This window comes from Takifugu flavidus, chromosome 1 (genome assembly GCF_003711565.1).
Source record: "Takifugu flavidus isolate HTHZ2018 chromosome 1, ASM371156v2, whole genome shotgun sequence".
NCBI lineage: Eukaryota > Metazoa > Chordata > Actinopteri > Tetraodontiformes > Tetraodontidae > Takifugu > Takifugu flavidus.
This window is the reverse complement of record NC_079520.1, coordinates 25,232,459-25,249,154: the sequence shown is the minus strand read 5'-3', so window position 1 is coordinate 25,249,154 and position 16,696 is coordinate 25,232,459. Positions and strand designations below refer to the sequence as shown.

General features: G+C 43.8%; 2 protein-coding genes across 5 annotated transcripts; one reads left to right on the top strand and one right to left on the bottom strand.

The window, feature by feature from the left end:
- The first annotated feature begins 55 nt into the window (after window positions 1-55).
- Window positions 56-10,966, top strand: LOC130535800 (kinesin-like protein KIF20A). Its single transcript, XM_057051092.1, has 33 exons — window positions 56-191; window positions 625-729; window positions 807-896; window positions 1,234-1,353; window positions 1,452-1,590; window positions 2,010-2,194; window positions 2,328-2,364; window positions 2,452-2,594; window positions 2,702-2,774; window positions 3,121-3,232; window positions 3,369-3,440; window positions 3,513-3,659; window positions 3,789-3,951; window positions 4,186-4,461; window positions 4,505-4,530; window positions 4,764-4,850; window positions 4,925-5,042; window positions 5,141-5,255; window positions 5,364-5,419; window positions 5,506-5,613; window positions 6,209-6,347; window positions 6,421-6,609; window positions 6,728-6,852; window positions 7,126-7,275; window positions 7,359-7,510; window positions 7,580-7,725; window positions 7,862-7,936; window positions 8,061-8,218; window positions 8,303-8,428; window positions 9,228-9,281; window positions 9,358-9,433; window positions 9,563-9,663; window positions 9,743-10,966. The coding sequence occupies exons 2-33, from the start codon at window positions 628-630 to the stop codon at window positions 9,824-9,826; spliced, it is 3,744 nt and encodes a 1,247-aa protein (XP_056907072.1). The 5' UTR covers window positions 56-191; window positions 625-627; the 3' UTR covers window positions 9,827-10,966.
- Window positions 10,084-16,692, bottom strand: slc16a12b (solute carrier family 16 member 12b). Of its 4 annotated transcripts, none has more exons than XM_057025385.1 (9): window positions 16,355-16,692; window positions 15,860-16,022; window positions 15,124-15,337; window positions 13,544-13,647; window positions 13,329-13,472; window positions 12,837-13,121; window positions 12,327-12,657; window positions 11,954-12,213; window positions 10,084-11,390 (listed from the first exon to the last, which is right to left on the bottom strand). In XM_057025385.1, exons 3-9 carry the CDS (start codon window positions 15,234-15,236, stop codon window positions 11,233-11,235), a joined length of 1,395 nt encoding a protein of 464 aa, XP_056881365.1. In that variant the 5' UTR covers window positions 15,237-15,337; window positions 15,860-16,022; window positions 16,355-16,692; the 3' UTR covers window positions 10,084-11,232. The 4 variants fall into 4 exon arrangements, with proteins under 4 accessions (XP_056881365.1, XP_056881375.1, XP_056881350.1 ...); XM_057025395.1 differs by having other exon boundaries at window positions 15,943-16,022; XM_057025370.1 differs by having other exon boundaries at window positions 15,124-16,022.
- Window positions 16,693-16,696: the final 4 nt, after the last annotated feature.

The following is a 16,696-nucleotide window of genomic DNA, read 5'->3' as shown; positions in this document are numbered from 1 at the left end:
TAGTTATCGCGAGAGTATGTACAGACGAGCTTTTGTCGTCCGACGTGCGTCACACCTCTTCGCAACCCGGTTGGTTGATCTTGCCTGTTTAAACACAAAACGCGGCACATACAACGAGTGAAAGCTAACGTTGTATACTGTACTGCCTTTCGATGTTATCTGTTGGAAATGGTCTTTAAAACAAATCGGAAGTGAGTGAATCAATGTTAACTTGTGTTTTTTCCCCAATGCAAAAAGGCAGCAATAAATCAGATATGTTGGTCTAAAATCCACTTACACATTTGAAGATTAGCTGGCAGCTAATGCTAACAACAACAGCAGCAGGAATTTAAAAGGATTGTCTGTCTCGTTTTATTTGTTACTTATCAGTTCTCTCATCAATATGCATTGCTTGAATGTAACATTTATTTAATTATCGGGTCTGTAGTGGATTATTGACGGTAATGCGATTGTGATTAAATATCTTGATGAAAGTCTATCCAAACTATCTCCAGCACACACAGTAAATCTATTAAATAAGGGGTTTTGTTCCTTTGCCACATTTGCAAGAGTATTTATTGAAATTTCATAGACCGACCTGCTGTAATCTTGCTCCCTCCGTCTGTCTGTCTGTCTGTCTGTCAGCAGATGGAATCGTGTTTAGCGGGGATGCCCGAGAGAATTGGGCCGGTGGAGGTGGATGACATCAGGAAAGATTTGCTGAGGGAATTCACTGCACTCCCAGTACAGGTATGTCTAATTCTCTATTTATTGTCTAAGTTACTTGTGATCATAACGTCAGAGGGGTTTGTGTTGGTTCTGTTCAGGAGGATGTTCTGTCGCAGTCTGAAAACCTGCAGGTCTATCTGAGGGTTCGACCGATGACTGTGTCCGAGACAAAAAATGGAGAGTCACAGGTTTGAGTTCCTCTATTTTCTTTTCTTAGTACTTCTCTGCAATAATTGGTCCTTAATTTGGGAATTCCTACATCAGAAATCATCTGCATTCAATTTGACCTGCTATTTGGTGCTCGTGCACATATTTCCCTCAAGTTTAATACTCAATTAAAGACATTAGTTCACTGAATTATATTTAACTATACCGTGAGAACTCAATAAAAAAGTATTTGTTTGCACGCATTCTTCTTTCCAAATTGCTCCCCAGCAGTTTTGTTGAGCTCAATCTCTCTTAGTTGGTGTTTATGTTGTGTTCAGACTTTGTTCTGTGGTGTTATGGTTGGTTTTTGCTCCTCAGGACTGTGTGACTATTGAGGGGCCAGACACTGTAGTTCTGAAGCCTCCGAGGAGCTGCCAATCAAGCCGACAGAGCGACAAGTCTTTACCACAGACAGCCCAGAGGTTCAGCTTCACACAGGTAGAACTCTTGTTGTTCTTTGTGTTCTGGGTGCTTCTTAGTAGCACTATCTGTATTCTTGTGGGTTCTTCTTTAATCTCTGTTTTTGGTGCTGGCAGGTGTTTGGTCCAGATGCAGGTCAAAAGAAAGTGTTTGACGGTTCTGTGCGAGGTCTGGTTCGAGATGTCCTTGATGGTGGAAACTGTCTTGTATTCACTTATGGAGTCACCAATGCTGGAAAAACATTCACCTTCCTGGGTCAGAACCTAATACTGAGTACAAATTTAATTCTGCAGTTGGAGACAACTTTTTGTTGTGCAGCATTGTCATGCTGTAAGGATAAATAAATCCAGCATAAGTCTAGTCAATGCTTCAGAACAACTACGTAACTGAAAACAGAATTTCAGAAATGTAATAAAAAGACAAACTAAAGCATTTTACTGACATCAGCAGTTAGACTCTCTGACACTTTGGAGATCTTTTATTTCTCTAGATAATTTTTAAGACAATCAGAATGAATTCATTGACAATTTGTAAAGACACACATCTGTCTATAGAAGGTCTCACTGCTGACAATATCAGAGCCAAAGGAAAAACCAAACCATGATGTCAGAACTGCTTCCAGAGATCAGAGACAGGATTCTGACTAATGCTGCTGTTTTCTGTTGCTGTATCAGGTCCAGATCACGACAGCGGTCTGTTGCCAAGGTCTCTGTCTGTCATCTTTAACAGCATCGATGGTCGTCTGTACAGCCGTAATGACCTGAAGCCACAGCGCTGCCGAGACTACAGCCGGCTGACCCCAGACCAGCAGGCAGCAGAGGTTACCAGCAAGAAGAACCTGCTGAGGCCCCTTAAAGAGGTCAGACTATCAAGCCTTTATTCGAGCAGACGTATTTGTCAATGCAAGATACAGTCTTACCCATAACTTTTATTTCATACATACATACACACATATTAATACATTAACTTGTATTTTGTGCATCTGTCTGCAGAGTGACAAATCATCTTCAAAATCAACATTTCTGGAGGGTAAGTGAGTCTCGATCGAAGGCCAGGTCATTAAAGGTTCAACCAGAAACTCTGACACCTCCCGTGTGTGTTTGTGTGTGTCTTCAGGTTCATCTCTCACTGACAGTAGCGTGAACAGTGTCTCTGAAGCCGACACTTTCAGCCTAAGCTTAACATCAAATGTGTGTTTCTCTGTTTGGGTTTCGTTCTGTGAGATTTATAACGATAACATCCACGATCTACTGGAACAGGTAACACACTCTCTGTTGGTGACATATAAATCAGTTTTAGCTGAAAAGTCCTTATGCAACATCTAGCAAGAGTTGAACAGTTCTCCAACTGTGATTGATGCTTTCAGGTTCCCAGTGGACACCACAAACGCACAGTGTTGCGTCTTTCTCAGGATGTCAAAGGAAACTCCTTCATCAAAGGTAAAACTGACACCTTCAGGTGTGTTGTTCTGCCTCCTCTTGATTAGCACCACTATGTTGCTGCGGTCTGCAGCAAGACACAAATCATTTTCAATATATGCTATTTGTGGGGTTATGTAAGACAATGATCAGCGCAAAAAGTAACACACGTGCTTGAGTGTGTGGCTATATTTTTCCAATGGCGTTAAGACCAACATGAAAAGAAATGTGAATGCAGACTGCTTGTGGGAAAAATGATACCATAATTTTTTTTCTTCTTAAATTGACACAAGGAGCACGAAGACATCTTTTCTTTTAAAATAAACACGGCACTAATCATGTATATGTTTGTATGTTTACTCTATAGACCTGCGTTGGGTCCAAGTGAACAGTTCTGAAGAGGCCTACAGAGTGATGAAGATTGGAAAAAAGAACCAAAGTTTCTCTGCAACTAGACTAAATCAGCTCTCCAGCAGGAGGTGAGGAGCAACGTGTTTGTTCCTTCTGCTTCAACCTCAGTCCAGCTTATTAATGTTGAAAATACGTTACAGCTTGTAGCTTTTTTGCTTTTGTTAATCTTCACTGTGACTCATCAGCATGTTTGTGATTCTGCAGCCACAGCATCTTTTCCATCCGTATCATCAGAGTAGAGGACATCGGTGTTCCCAGAGTCCTCAGCATTAGCGAGTAGGATCATCATGTCACAAGTCTTACCTCAAAACAACATTTGCAATTACTCACATTTCAGTGTATTGCTAGGCTAGCTCTGTGTGACCTCGCCGGATCTGAACGCTGCTCACGTACTCAGAACACCGGAGAGCGACTAAAGGAGGCGGGAAACATCAATAGCTCTCTCCTAACACTTGGAAAGTGCATCAGCGCCATGCGACTAAACCAGCAAGCAAAGTACGCCAACCGTGTGCATGAATGTTTTACCACAGATTAAGGGCGATAGGTTTTTTACACCAGTACATTTACAATTACAATAACTGTTATTCATTCAGAGGTCCTGTGACACCTTTGTGGCCTCCACAGGTTCCAGCACCATATTCCCTTCAGGGAGTCAAAGCTAACCCACTTCCTGCAGTTCTTCTTCTGTGGGTCTGGACGGGTCTGCATGGTGGTCAACATTAATCAGAGCTCTTCTTGCTTCGACGAGACGCTTAATGTGCTCAAGTTCTCTGCTCTTGCCCAGAAGGTATAAATCACACCTCTAGAGAGATATATATAGATATATATATCTATATATATACGCACACCGCACTGTTGACTGCTTAATTTCCGAGCAGCATGCAATAAGCATGTGGCAATTTGTTCTTTTTATGTACTTGGAATTATTGCAAAACTTGTTGCAACACATGTGCTGTCTAATCAACTTTTTCCGGACACTCACCTTCAGCTTTGTTGACTGTACCCATGTCTGTTTGTCCAGGTTGTGGTATTGAATTCAAAACCAGCAGCCCTAGATGATGCCCCCCACAGGTCAGCCTTGGAACTATCAATGATCATTGACGAGGCCGACCAACGCAGAAATCTGTCAGGGCGTGGCAGAAAGACATCAATGGTGGCTTGGGAGACGACTCTGGAAGACGTGATGGAGGATGAGGATGATGAGGAGTGGGAAGAAGAAGAGAGTATGATGGAGGGAACAGTTTTGGATGCAGAAGGTGAAGAGGAGGAGAATGAAACCATGGAAGAAGAACAGAAGGTAATAGATATAATCAGGAGATTATGATTTTTTTTCATGTGAGACACAAGCTGTAATAATGGCAACAACGTTGAGTTTTTTATGCACCATTAAAGTAATAAATGCCTCATTTCCATCCACACCGAAGACCTTACTTTTACTGACTGACTCTTTAAAGATGGCTTCTTACTATCTTATTTTTACTTGTTTAATAAGTGACTTTAGATTTATAATAGAAGTAGGTGCTTATAAATACCAAGAATGCATGCAAAGTGCAGTGTTCACCATTTTGTGTTTGTGTGAGCAGATGCCTTGTGAATCAGCCTTCGTTTGCTCTTGGAGGCTCAGATCAGAGAAGAAGTCAGCACTGAGTTCTTGGAGCTCTTCAGTAAGATGGAGAAGGACTATAGGTGAGTGTTGGTCACTGCTGCACAGAGGTAGGTGAGGGCTAGACATGGTAGATAATAGTGGACTGTTGTTTCAGTGAACGTCTGGCGAAGGAGAAGGAGATCCTGGAGGAGAAAGCTGATAGGAGGGTAGAAATCTTCAAAGATCTCATCAGCAAGACAGTCAGGCAGTCCACCATCAACGCTAATGAGAAGGTGACTTTTATTCTGTAACCAAAAAATGCACTGACCAGTCAGAGATGATGCCTGCTGATTATTGATATCTGATAATTTTATTATATAATATTATTAAGGAGGAACAAACAGCTTTGATGGAGATCATCAGTTCACTGACGGAGGATCTGGAGAAGATCAAAGAGGATGCTCGGAGTGTTCACAGCTGCTTGACTGAACACCCGCTCACTACAGGTAAGCACAGTGTGCTCTGTTTCTTTTTCACCCATGTTTTAGTTTATAGTGGTATGTTGGTTGTGTTAATCTGTATTTATTTGTAACCTCTGACCTGTGTCTTTGCAGAAGCCCTGCAATTAGAGAAGCAGCAGTCACACGAACAGCTTCAGGAAGCCAGAGAGGTATTTTGGGCTTTTTTAGTTTGTGCTTAGGGATTTCCTGTTTATTTGTTTGTTTTTTCCTAAATGCTAAATTGTGACTTGTTTAGAATCTGGAGAAAAATCAGCAGAAGGTATCAGAACTGATGGAGATGTGTCAGGAGAAAGATGAGATCATCCAGAAGCTGCAGGCGGCTGTGGAAGATGCCACCAGAGATGTGAGTCCACCGTGTAATGCAGAAGAGACAAGTTTTAGAATGTTGCATTCGTTTTGTTGGACTATCTGCGACACTGTTCTCCAAAGATTTAGTTCATGCCTCACAGAACTCTTATGACTTGTGACTCCTCTCCTAAAGTCACCCTGTCAGTAACAAGAGACCTGGATATGCTGAACAATCCGTCCAGACATCTCAAAGATATTTAGTTGTGGGTATCACAAGAATGTCTTCATTTGAATGAGGGTTGACATTTTTTAAATTTGATTTCAAAACCACTTATGGTATAAAAGTTAAAAAAGAGGCACTTATGGCATAAGAAGGATGGCTTTAATACTACATAAGTTCCTAACATGTACGCTGCATGCAAGTTTTACCCTCCCCCAGGTTAATGTTTCTGTTCATGTAAACCGTTCAGGGGCTGGAAGATGAAATGATCTCCAAAAGACCTAAAGTTACGGATCATACATGCCCTTTATATATTGATCAAAATCTTTTTCTTTTTTTTAATTTTCAGCTTTACATTTTTTGTCAGAAATAGTGATCCATCTCTCTTATCACAGAAGTAAGGCTGAAGGTCAGATTTGATGTCTTTCAGAGAACTTTGGCGGAGGCCAGCAGACATGAGCTTCAGCAGACCGGCTCCTGGAGGAAGGAGGAGGAAGAGAAGAATAGAAAAAGAGCATGTGATTCTCTTGATGATGAGGTGAAGGAACAAGGACCAGCAAGAAAGAGAGGTAAGAGGAATAGTAGGAGTACTGTCGAGGTCAAACCTTCTCCATTCTCAATTAGCATCATGATTCTCCTCAGTGATTTTGGAAGAGGAGATCTGGAGGCTCCAGGAGGAAAATGAGAAGAAAGAGGAAACCATCATTGAGCTGAGGATGGGAGAGGAGAGGAGGAAGGTTCTGGAGAGGGAGCTGAATATCCGTGAAGAGGAGGTGACCCAGCTGAAGAAGGATCGGGTTTTGTTGGAGCAGAAGGTGCAGCAGTTGTCAGGTATAAAACAAATTGAGGGAATACCTCATAGTCAACAATAAAGACATGGTGTCCACATGAAGTTAAGGATTAATCAGAGATCATATAGAATAACTTGAGTCATTTGTTGTTCTTTTAGAACCTGTTAACTGTCCAAACTGTGACTCTGTATTTTCATCTCTGGAGTTGGAACAAAGAGAAACATCAAGGCTGATGAAGGAAAACAAAGCTCTAGTAAACGGCATCTTCCAGCTGCAGACAGAGGTACGCTTCAAAAGCTCTGTCTTCTACGATACAGCTGTCCACCATGTCACATTGTTTATTCATTCAACAATTTACTCATTTATATTTAACCAATCGGGTCATGGAGACGACACAGGCTGTATCTATGGAAACCATATTACACCTGTTTATTGTCTTTATTCAAATAAGATTGCCCAACTCTAAGTCAATAAATATTGCATGATGTGAGTTTGAATTGATACATATTTAGAATTACTGATGTTGGTATTTTTTTCTGCTTTTATACACCTTAAGGTGACCAGCCTCCAGTCGCAGTTGAAAGAGCAGAGTGACAGGTGTGACAGCCTATCAGAACAGCTTTCTATGACAGAGAGCCACTCAGAGGAGAGGGCTGCTTCTATCAACAGTCTAAGACAGGAACTGGATCACCTCAAACTTGTCAAGGTTGTTCTAATCACTGACTCAAATACAGCAGCGTAAGGACAAGGGCAGACATTATTGATAGGTTGATTGATTGATTGTTTCAGGAGGAGGAGGAGGAGCAAGTCAGAACCTGTGTTCACTGCAGCAATGCGCAGGAGGAGAGGCGGGTGGCCCTGGAGGCATTATCTGAAAAATCACAACAGCTCCAAACTCTGCAGAGAGACAGGGCCACACTGGAGGAGATGCTGACACAAAGGTCCGGTTTAATATTCTGCTTATTGATCAGTAATTAAAACAAATAGCACTCATCATTGTTCTGCTGCAGCAAGAACAGGTGCACTGAGCTGTCAAAGGAGCTGACCGATCAGAAAGAAGAATTTTGTCACAGAGTCTCACGAGTAAAGGCAGAGCTCGAATCTGAGAGAGGAGCTTTAATACAACGACTGGAGGAGACGGATCGGGAAAGAGATGGTGAAGAGATGCTGCATGATTTTCATTTTGAGAGAAATACATGCTTTCTCACTCTGTGTGTGTGTGTGTGTGTGTGTGTGTGTGTGTGTGTGTGTGTGTGTGTGTGTGTGTGTGTGTGTGTGTGTGTGTGTGGCAGGGCTGTTGCAGCTGGTGTCGGAAAAGGACAAAGTGATAGATAAAGGTTTGAGACAGACAGAGACACTGAGGCGAGGTATGATTATTGAGTCTCTCATTTCTGTACATCCTGTTTAATCGTGTGTGTGACTATTTTGTTATTCATCTGACCAAGAATGTGTGGGGTTTTTTTTGTTTTTTGTTTTTTTTGTTTTTTTTAGAAGTGGAGCATCTACAGGAGGAGCTTCAGAGAAGGGATGCAGAAGAGAAGGAGAACAGGCGGGTGGAGATCCAGAGGTCCACAGTCAGGAGCACAAGAGGGAGGAGGCAGCAGCAGGAGGAGTCTCAGCCGGTGCAGAATCTTCAGGAGGATGCAAAAGTAAGTCTTTACTGACCGATCACTTATTGTTCAATACTCGTGGCAACGCTGATTTGTGTGTTGAATATCCTTTGATGTATACAGAGGGTGGGTGGTCATGTTCTACCTCTACAGGCAGAGACTCCCGTGACGCCTCTGACGTCCAGCGTGCCTGGCAAGAAGAACCTCCCAAAAAAAACAGGGAGGAAGAGGAAGAGCTGTCAGCTGGAGGTGTGTGTATGTTCTGCGTGTGTTCAAGCTAATAAGGCTATTAGCTTGTAAAACAAGCATTTAAAGTTCATTTCCTCTCACTGGAGCCAGTCAGTACATGTACACGCGCAGCTTAATATAACTGAAATGAATTTTGGATTTGCTGTCTCGTCTGGATGCGTTCCTTGTCCCAGTTTACACGCAACAGAGAAAATTGGATAACTGAGGGGAAGATGTCCTCCTCCTCCACATTAGGTGGTGATCTGCATCTTTTCTGCAGGTTACTGCAACCCCCACTTTCAGGTTGACCTATTACACTACATAATAAACTACTTGAGTCAGGAGGCAGACTGGCAGTTCTAACAGGAAGACGGATAATTGTACAACTTTGTTCATCTTGTACGTAATGACATAAGTCACACACTATCCGTCATTGCCTCCTCATTCTGCGACTGGCTTCCTTGAATGTTTTTGTTCCATTGTCCTGTGCCACTGTAGGAGTTGTGGAGCATGTTGAACTCAGATTTAGGTGTATACCAGGGGGAGGCGATTTCCACCCACACTATCTGGATTTCTTAAACGGATAAGGATAAAGTGATATATGCACTTCAGTCGTCCATTCATAGGTTTATGGCAATATTCCCTCCAAGGTGTTCTATAAATGAGTGTTGGTTCGGGGAATTAAATCAATGAAAATCCAAACACTGGCCTGGAACCTGTACAGGACACACTGCCAATCTTTGGCTGTGTGCATTCATTTGCATGTGATGCAGTGTGTGTTGTGCCTGTGTCCTTATGGTGTCTGTGCATGTGTGAACAGGAGCTGGTGTTCAGTGGGAGCAAGAAAAACCAACTGAGAGGAAACTCCAACCAGGTGAAACATGACCCATTCATCCAGAGGCGGATGTCCTGTCAGCTGTCAGGTTACAACTTGTTTATATCTGTGCCAGGGGTCCCCTGTGGCGATGGGGGGTGGAGCTCTGCAGATCTCTGAGGGCACTTCTCCATCCGTTTTGGGCAGCAGAGGTCAGTTTAAATAGCGCAGTAACATCATCCTTCAGAAGAGGGCTCTGCTGCTCTGTGTTGGGCCTGCCGACCTGCTGTCAGCTGGATTTACAGTCTGTGCTCTGTCTCCACCTGCTGGTTTGTCTGCAGCTAATAACGAAATGTTTCCCACGGCGACCAAAGCGGGCCGAAGACGCAGGAAGCTTTACAAGACGGCGGCCTCGTCTCCCCTTCTCGACTCTCCCCTGATGGTAAGAAAAGTTATAAATTATCATTAACAAAGTGTTAGCATTTTTCTTTTCAAATAACATTTTTGGGGGTGTTTTTCAGTCATCTGCAGAGGCAGTGGAGGAGAAAGAAAGTGATCATTTTATTATTAAGAGGCAGCTGCGGTCTAAGACCTGCAGGAAGTGACGTCACCACTGACCAGAGAGCTGTAAAAGTTGCTTTTCACACTTTGTCAGGACATTTCTGAAGAAGACTTGCATTTTATGAATAAATTTCTGTACAGTTCCTCCTTTTTTTTTTTTTTATTCGGGTAAATAAAGAGCAGAGAGAACAGATTGTTCACTTCCTGGAAAAAAGTTTGCCTTCCAATTTTCCATGTTGTGGCTCAAAGTCAGAGTGGTTTTCTACATAGTTCTCTTTAGCATAGATATAAAATGAGACAATTTTTTGTTTACAGAATGTTTCTTTAATCAACAACGCAGGAAAACAATTGGGTTATTACCAACTTGATTTTGTAACAAAGTTGAGGCAATTTCTGAAGTTGAGCAGCAGCTTTGTGCTCCAGGCTGCCACTCATTGTTTTTAGCACCAAGTTAAAGTGCAACAGCACCGTGTGGTCACAGTCCACTAGAGAGACAACAAACTTTGTTGAACCTGATCAATGTTGATCAGGCTACTTCTAATTCATCTCGTCTTTGTTTTCCATGTTGAGTTCAATTAAACTGGGAAAAATCGCTTCTGTAGCCATCTATCATAGTCCTTGATCATGTCACAACTGATTGTTTAACAGATCAATAAATTGTTTTAAATTGAACATTTTTCATCTGACCCACTAGAATTTATGAACTTGATTATTGATCTGATATTTTGTGCGTGTAATGTCGCCATATTTGACTTCCAAATATTAGTGATGTCATCCTCAACTACAGGCAGTTAACATGTAACATGTTTACTACTGATGACCTCATACACGGACCGTGTACATGTTTTTCAAGGTGACGTCGACTTTATACATTTACATTTTCATCATAATCCAAGTGTTGTATTCTCAAACAATCCCACCGTTGCAAATCGATCGGTAAATCCTTGTGTTGATCATAGAAATAAAAAATGTATTCAGAATAATTTAAGTGGAAGAGTTGGAGGCGTTTTATAGTTCAAGTGTTCTGCGTGGAACGTCTGATGTATTCACACCTGTTCAGACTTGATTCTGGATGTAATTTTTCAGATGCAAACGCGACTTGTTTTCTAGTTATCTGATGTAAAAATATTAAACTCTCCAGTGGTGGACTCACTGAAGCTGATATTGAGCTTCTCTGATTTTCAGTCAGCTTGTTTGTCCTTCCTTTCTAAAAAAAATAAAATAAAAAAGCTTCAAATAATTCTTATTGGAAGGTTTCAGGGGCGAGTGGTTCTCAAGAACTTAAATGTTCCTTTTCAGGGGCTTATTGTGAGTACCAAGAGTGGAAGGTAACTATCCTGATTTCAAATCAGCCCTTTGATCTCATTTGTTTCCTCTGAGGACAGAAGTTGCCGGTCTAGCTGATCTCCTGTGTTGATGGCAACAGAGTTGTCCGTTTGCTTGGACAGGTTTAATGAAGGGGCCGGTGTTTGGCTTCCTTGGCGACCCTGACATGGCGGCAGTGTCGTATCCCTGCAATGATGGCCAGAGTGAGTGCGCTGGCCAGGATGGCACACCCACTGAGGAAGAACGTGGCGGTGTAGCTTCCTGTGATGTCAACCAACCAACCTGCATGAGGAAAAGACAGGATGTTAGACCCCCTCAGGACAGGCGGTGCAGCAGTCAGCAGTGGGCCTCAAGGTTCCTCTCACTACAGCGTATTTAGTGATTAAACTTGGCGGCTTGTGATTGTTCATCTTTATGTGTACCCTCCTCCCCCAGAAGCAGCTCAGTCTAGGGGACTGAGAAGTGAAGATTTGGAGCTCTGGTAGCGGGGGGAGGTGACGGGACACCTTCAGAGTACTGCCGAGGTACCTCTGAGCAAGGCACCGACGCCCGCCTAAATGCTCACATGGGGCCCATTCATGGTTGTACCCTGCCTTCACCTATATGCAGTTGGGACAGAGATACAAAGTCCCAAAACAAGATCTAAGAAAGTTGGTAGTTGCAAAGAGGAACCTTTACGAATAACCCAAGGTCAACATTTGGTCCTGTTGGGCCCTCACTTGGACCCAGAAAGTCTTTTTAGTGTTAAATTTGTGGGAGTTTAGTCTGGATGGGTTTGCGTCACCATTTATTATTTCTACTTCATAGATAAATGAACGTTCTTAAAATTTGCCCTGTTCTCTCACCTCCGGTGGGTGGACTGATGAGGTAGGGAATGCCGTGGAGGAAATACACCACACCCAGTGCCGAAGACAGGTGCCGAGTTCCCACCAGGTCGGACGTCACCACGGGGATCAGGGCCACATAGGCGCCGTCAAAGTAACCGTAGAGAACGGCGAAGGGCACGAGGGGCAGGAAAGACCGCAGCAATGGCACAAAGAGGCAGCAGAGGCCTTCCATCATCACAGAGACGATGTAACATGTCAGACGGTAGGGCTTCAAACACCTAAGGGGGCACAGAGAGCATTATGGAGGAGGAAAGCGCTTACATTGGTACATTTCACTCGTCGGATTTGTTCAAAGATCAGCCGTGGCGATCAAATGAAGAGAGACTCGTACTTCCTGTCCGTTAGCCAGCCGAAAGTGACATTTCCCACAATGTTTACGACTCCCAGGATAGACATCAGGAAGGCAGCATTATGCTGGCTGAGGCCATTATCCAGGGCATACGGAACCAGGTAGATAAAGGGGAGGCTGCAGCCGCTGGATAGCAACAGGAATGACACGGCCAGACCCAGGAAGTCTGGAAGCAACAGGAAACTGTAGTCCTTACTAGACAGGGAGCAGGAGTCCAAGCACCATCTCCTTGACTCTGGTAAACACAAGAGGCTCACCTCTGCTTCTTTAGGTGGTTTTAAAGCAAGGTCAACATCCTGGGATGACATGTGACCTGAGACATGAGGAACGTCGGATGAAAAAAAACATTCCCCGTGTTTCAGAGTGGGGTTTCATTTTAATCAACATCCATCCACAGCTGGAGAATAAATGCCTCGCGTTCCATATTATCAATAAAAATAGCTTTGAAAGATGATCTTGCAGTGACAACAATTGTACATTTATGAATCTTACCAGTCATCTTTTCTTCAGCTGTCTCCTCCTCCTCTTTAAAATCCAGCACTTCCATTGGCCGGAGCAGAGCACCACACACACACAGGTTGGCAACAAAAGCACTGAGGACCAGCAGTGCCCCCCTCCAAGAGTACAGATCGATGAGCAACTGCACCAGTGGCGCCAAAACAAAGGTGCCAATGCCACTGCCGGACAGGCCAACGCCGTACGCCAGCGCCGTGCGCTCACGGAAGTAGCAGCCCACCATCACGATGGCGGGAGTGTAACAGAGAGCAAAGCCCAGACCTGCAAAGACAGAACACTGATGATTTGAGGACATCCACACTGCATTTGAGAACCACAAAAAACAGCCTGTTGACCCTCTTGTGGCATAAACAGGGGCTACTCCATAAAGTGGCTAAATTAGCATGCTAATATTAATGTCAGTAGACATTACACATGGCATAATGTCAATATTTAGAGTTAAAGTGAGACAAGATGATTTTCTCTGACCCATCATGATTCCCATGCTGAAGTAGAGGAACTCTAGACTGTTGCTGAAGGAGCTGAGGAGGAGCCCGCAGGACGACAGGAGACCCCCGAGCATAACAGACACCCGGCCTGACCAGCGGTTGACGATCAGGCTGCCGAACGGAGCTACACACACAGAAGGATTCAGTGTTCTGGAACTGGACACAGGTGAGGGATCGGTACTGCTCAGTACTGACCACAGAGCATGGTGGTGCAGTCTGCCAGGCTGTGGACCCAGGCGGTGGCCGAGTAGTCGGCTTCAAAGTGACTCTGAAACTCCACAAAGAAGATGGAGATACATCTGCACGCACACACACACAGACACACACGGACACAGTAAAGGTCAATCAGTGATAGCACAAAATATGAAGATTAATCATTTTGGTCATTTGTGCTGAATCCACTGTGTGTGTGTTGTAAATTCACACGATCTCAGCAGCAGTGGTTGTGTAACCAGTGTAATCATTAGTTGGGCATGTGCGGGATCCTTGGAGCAGTGCATTTTGGGAGAGCAGCGCACGAGCGTGGATGTTTAGAAAGGTTTGTGTCTCAGGTGTTGACCACATACGTGAATTTACCCGATGGCATCATTCTCACACACACACACACACACACACACTCACTCACACGTGCCACGGTAGAGTTTGTGTTATTGTGAAGGTGTTTGTTCAGGTGTGATGAATACCTATACACATCATTGTTGTTCTACCTTTGTGAGGACTTTCATAGGCATAATACACTACACATATGTACTCAATACGTAGCAAGTACATGTACACGCACACTTTGTAGGGCCTTCACATTAACGTCAATGGTACAATCCAACTCAAACTGGAACAGAATTTGGAACAAAACATGATTTAGCATCGTTACAATCGCCTAATGAAGCTGAAACATGACTCAGCATTAATGACCAACACCCACAGGAGCATAAACACAGCTTCATGAAATTCATTAAGAGGGACATTTGGATGAAAAACTTAATTACGTGTGTGTATTACTGTTCAGGAAATGCCATGAGATGTTTTATGGTTTATCTGTTTTATTCTGACAGTTTCTGTAATCATTTCTTCAGTCTCGATTTTCTATGGTCTGTCCATCTTAGAACTATGAACGTACATTTATGAAGCACTTAACTGTAAAGCAAAACCATCAAATATGCATGAGGATGTCTAAGAGACTGCACTCATGGTGCTGACATGCTAAAGCCGACTCACACAATGGGACGTAAAGTTGTGAGCGTTAACGTTTCTGTTTTCCAAAGCGAAGCAGCAAATACCGTTCATCTGCCGGACAATGTGCATTTAGCTGAGGTTTAAAGTCCATGCAAGCAGATAAAGGACAGGACATCACGTTCACAAATTATCTCAGGAACACCGGGTTTTTTTTGTAGGAGTTAACCAGTTGTACCAGTTTCAGATTTAACTGGATGTGACTGTGGGACAGAACCACGTGCAACAGCTTGCTCAGGAAACATGCACACAATTAGGGCGTTGTGGGGGAGCAAATCCAGGGACCAAACTGCTGTGTTCAGTTTTCCCTGGACGACGATGAGCGCTATTGTTTATCGTTAGCGACATGGCAGCAGCAGCTGCCGTCGAGTGGAAGATGCCGTCTGTCGTGGGGTTCTTTCACAGAGTTCTCCCCTGCTCCAGTCATTTATTGTCACCTGTGGGTCGCAGCCACAAGCAAGAGGCATCCTTCGGAAGTGGCCGACACGCTTCCTTTGTCAATTTGACTCTGTGGGTGGGTGGGTGTGTGTGTGTGTGTGTTTTACCTGGTCACTGCACGAGTGCAGACCGTCACCATGAAGCAGCAGCCAACAATCACCCAACCCCAGCCTCCATCCAGGTGTGAGGTTCTTGCTTGAGGTTGTTTCCCACCAACCATTGTTTCTAGAAGCGAATGCCAATCAACTGGTCCCGGTGGACGAGACTTGATCCAGGAGGTCAGTGCGTAAATTGGCTGTTTAGGTGTTGTTGGGGTGGATCCTGCTGGATGCAGAGAGGAAGAGGTTGTGAGGCTCCGTCCCGTCAGGTGTGAACGAGTGCATCCAGCTCACGGTTGGGTCAATCAGTCACCAGCCGAGCCTCAATCATTAACAGATGATGATAGTGAACGAGCGCTCCAGAACCACGGTGAAGGTAAGACACGCTCGCCGGCTGCAGCATCAACAACAGCAATGACAGGAAGCTTCTAATTCTTTGCCCCAGGAGGAGCTAAGCGTGCAGGTGTCGGGTGTCACGGGGCCGCAAACAGGTTTGACAAAACCACAACAGAGTGATGAAGGAAAAAAAAAAAACCTGTCCTCACTAGAAATGAGGACACTTGTGTTCCAAAATTGCTGATCAGGAAGTTCTCTTATGTTGCAACAGTTTGTGATCCTTCCGATATTGAATCTAATGTATCATCTGACTCACTAACCCAACATTATGAACACGGTTTTCTTTAAGGGTTTAAAGAGAAAAGTTGTTTCCGTTTCTCTCTGCTGAGCTGCAGGGTACAAAACGTACTGAGCTGTTGGCTCGGCTGGGGCTGTGGCGCCACCCGGTGGACAAACGCGGAACACTTATTTTCATCTTCTTTAAAATCGCACTTCACAAATTCTTCATCATTCTGCGCTGGACTGACGTCACGCCCGTTTCAAGGTTGGTAATCCTGTGACGTCAGGTCATACTGAAAACAAACAAACAAACATTTTAAACAAAAAAGCCCAAATTGCTCCGTAGAACTGTGATCAATCCTTTGAAATATAGTTTGTCAGTGAGTTGGGTTTGGTTCATCGCATCAGGTAGCCAATAATATATAAGTATAATAAATAAGGTTTCAGACTTGTTTTTTTTAGATTATGGGCTGAAACATAATAGCAGAAACATGACGTTCCATTTCTGCATCCTCACGCGATCCCATTTGGTTTTTTAAAACCGTGACTTAAAGATGAGCCCTTCCAACATCTTCATCTACCTCCAACTGCGCCGAGTCTCAGTGACTGTCCAAAAGTTTCTCACCGTGTTCGGACGCATGCAGCTCCTCCACTCATCTGTTGATCGCTGATCGACACCATCGGTTCTCAGCTGCAAGGCCTTTAATGTTCTCCCTCCTCCACTTCCTCCCCCTGCCATCTGATTCTAATTTTCTGCCATTACACAACCAAATCTCCTGACTCCATTGAAAGTCAACTAACCCGGAACAAACACGCATGTCTAAGAGAAGAAAACACGTGGACGCTTGTGTTGTCTGTGAGAGTCCTCACAAAGATAGAAGTATGTGCGTGAGAGCCGTGTGTTCATCTATGGCAGCACAGAAATTAAAATTTGAAATGACAATCCGTCGGTGATCATCCTGTCCTG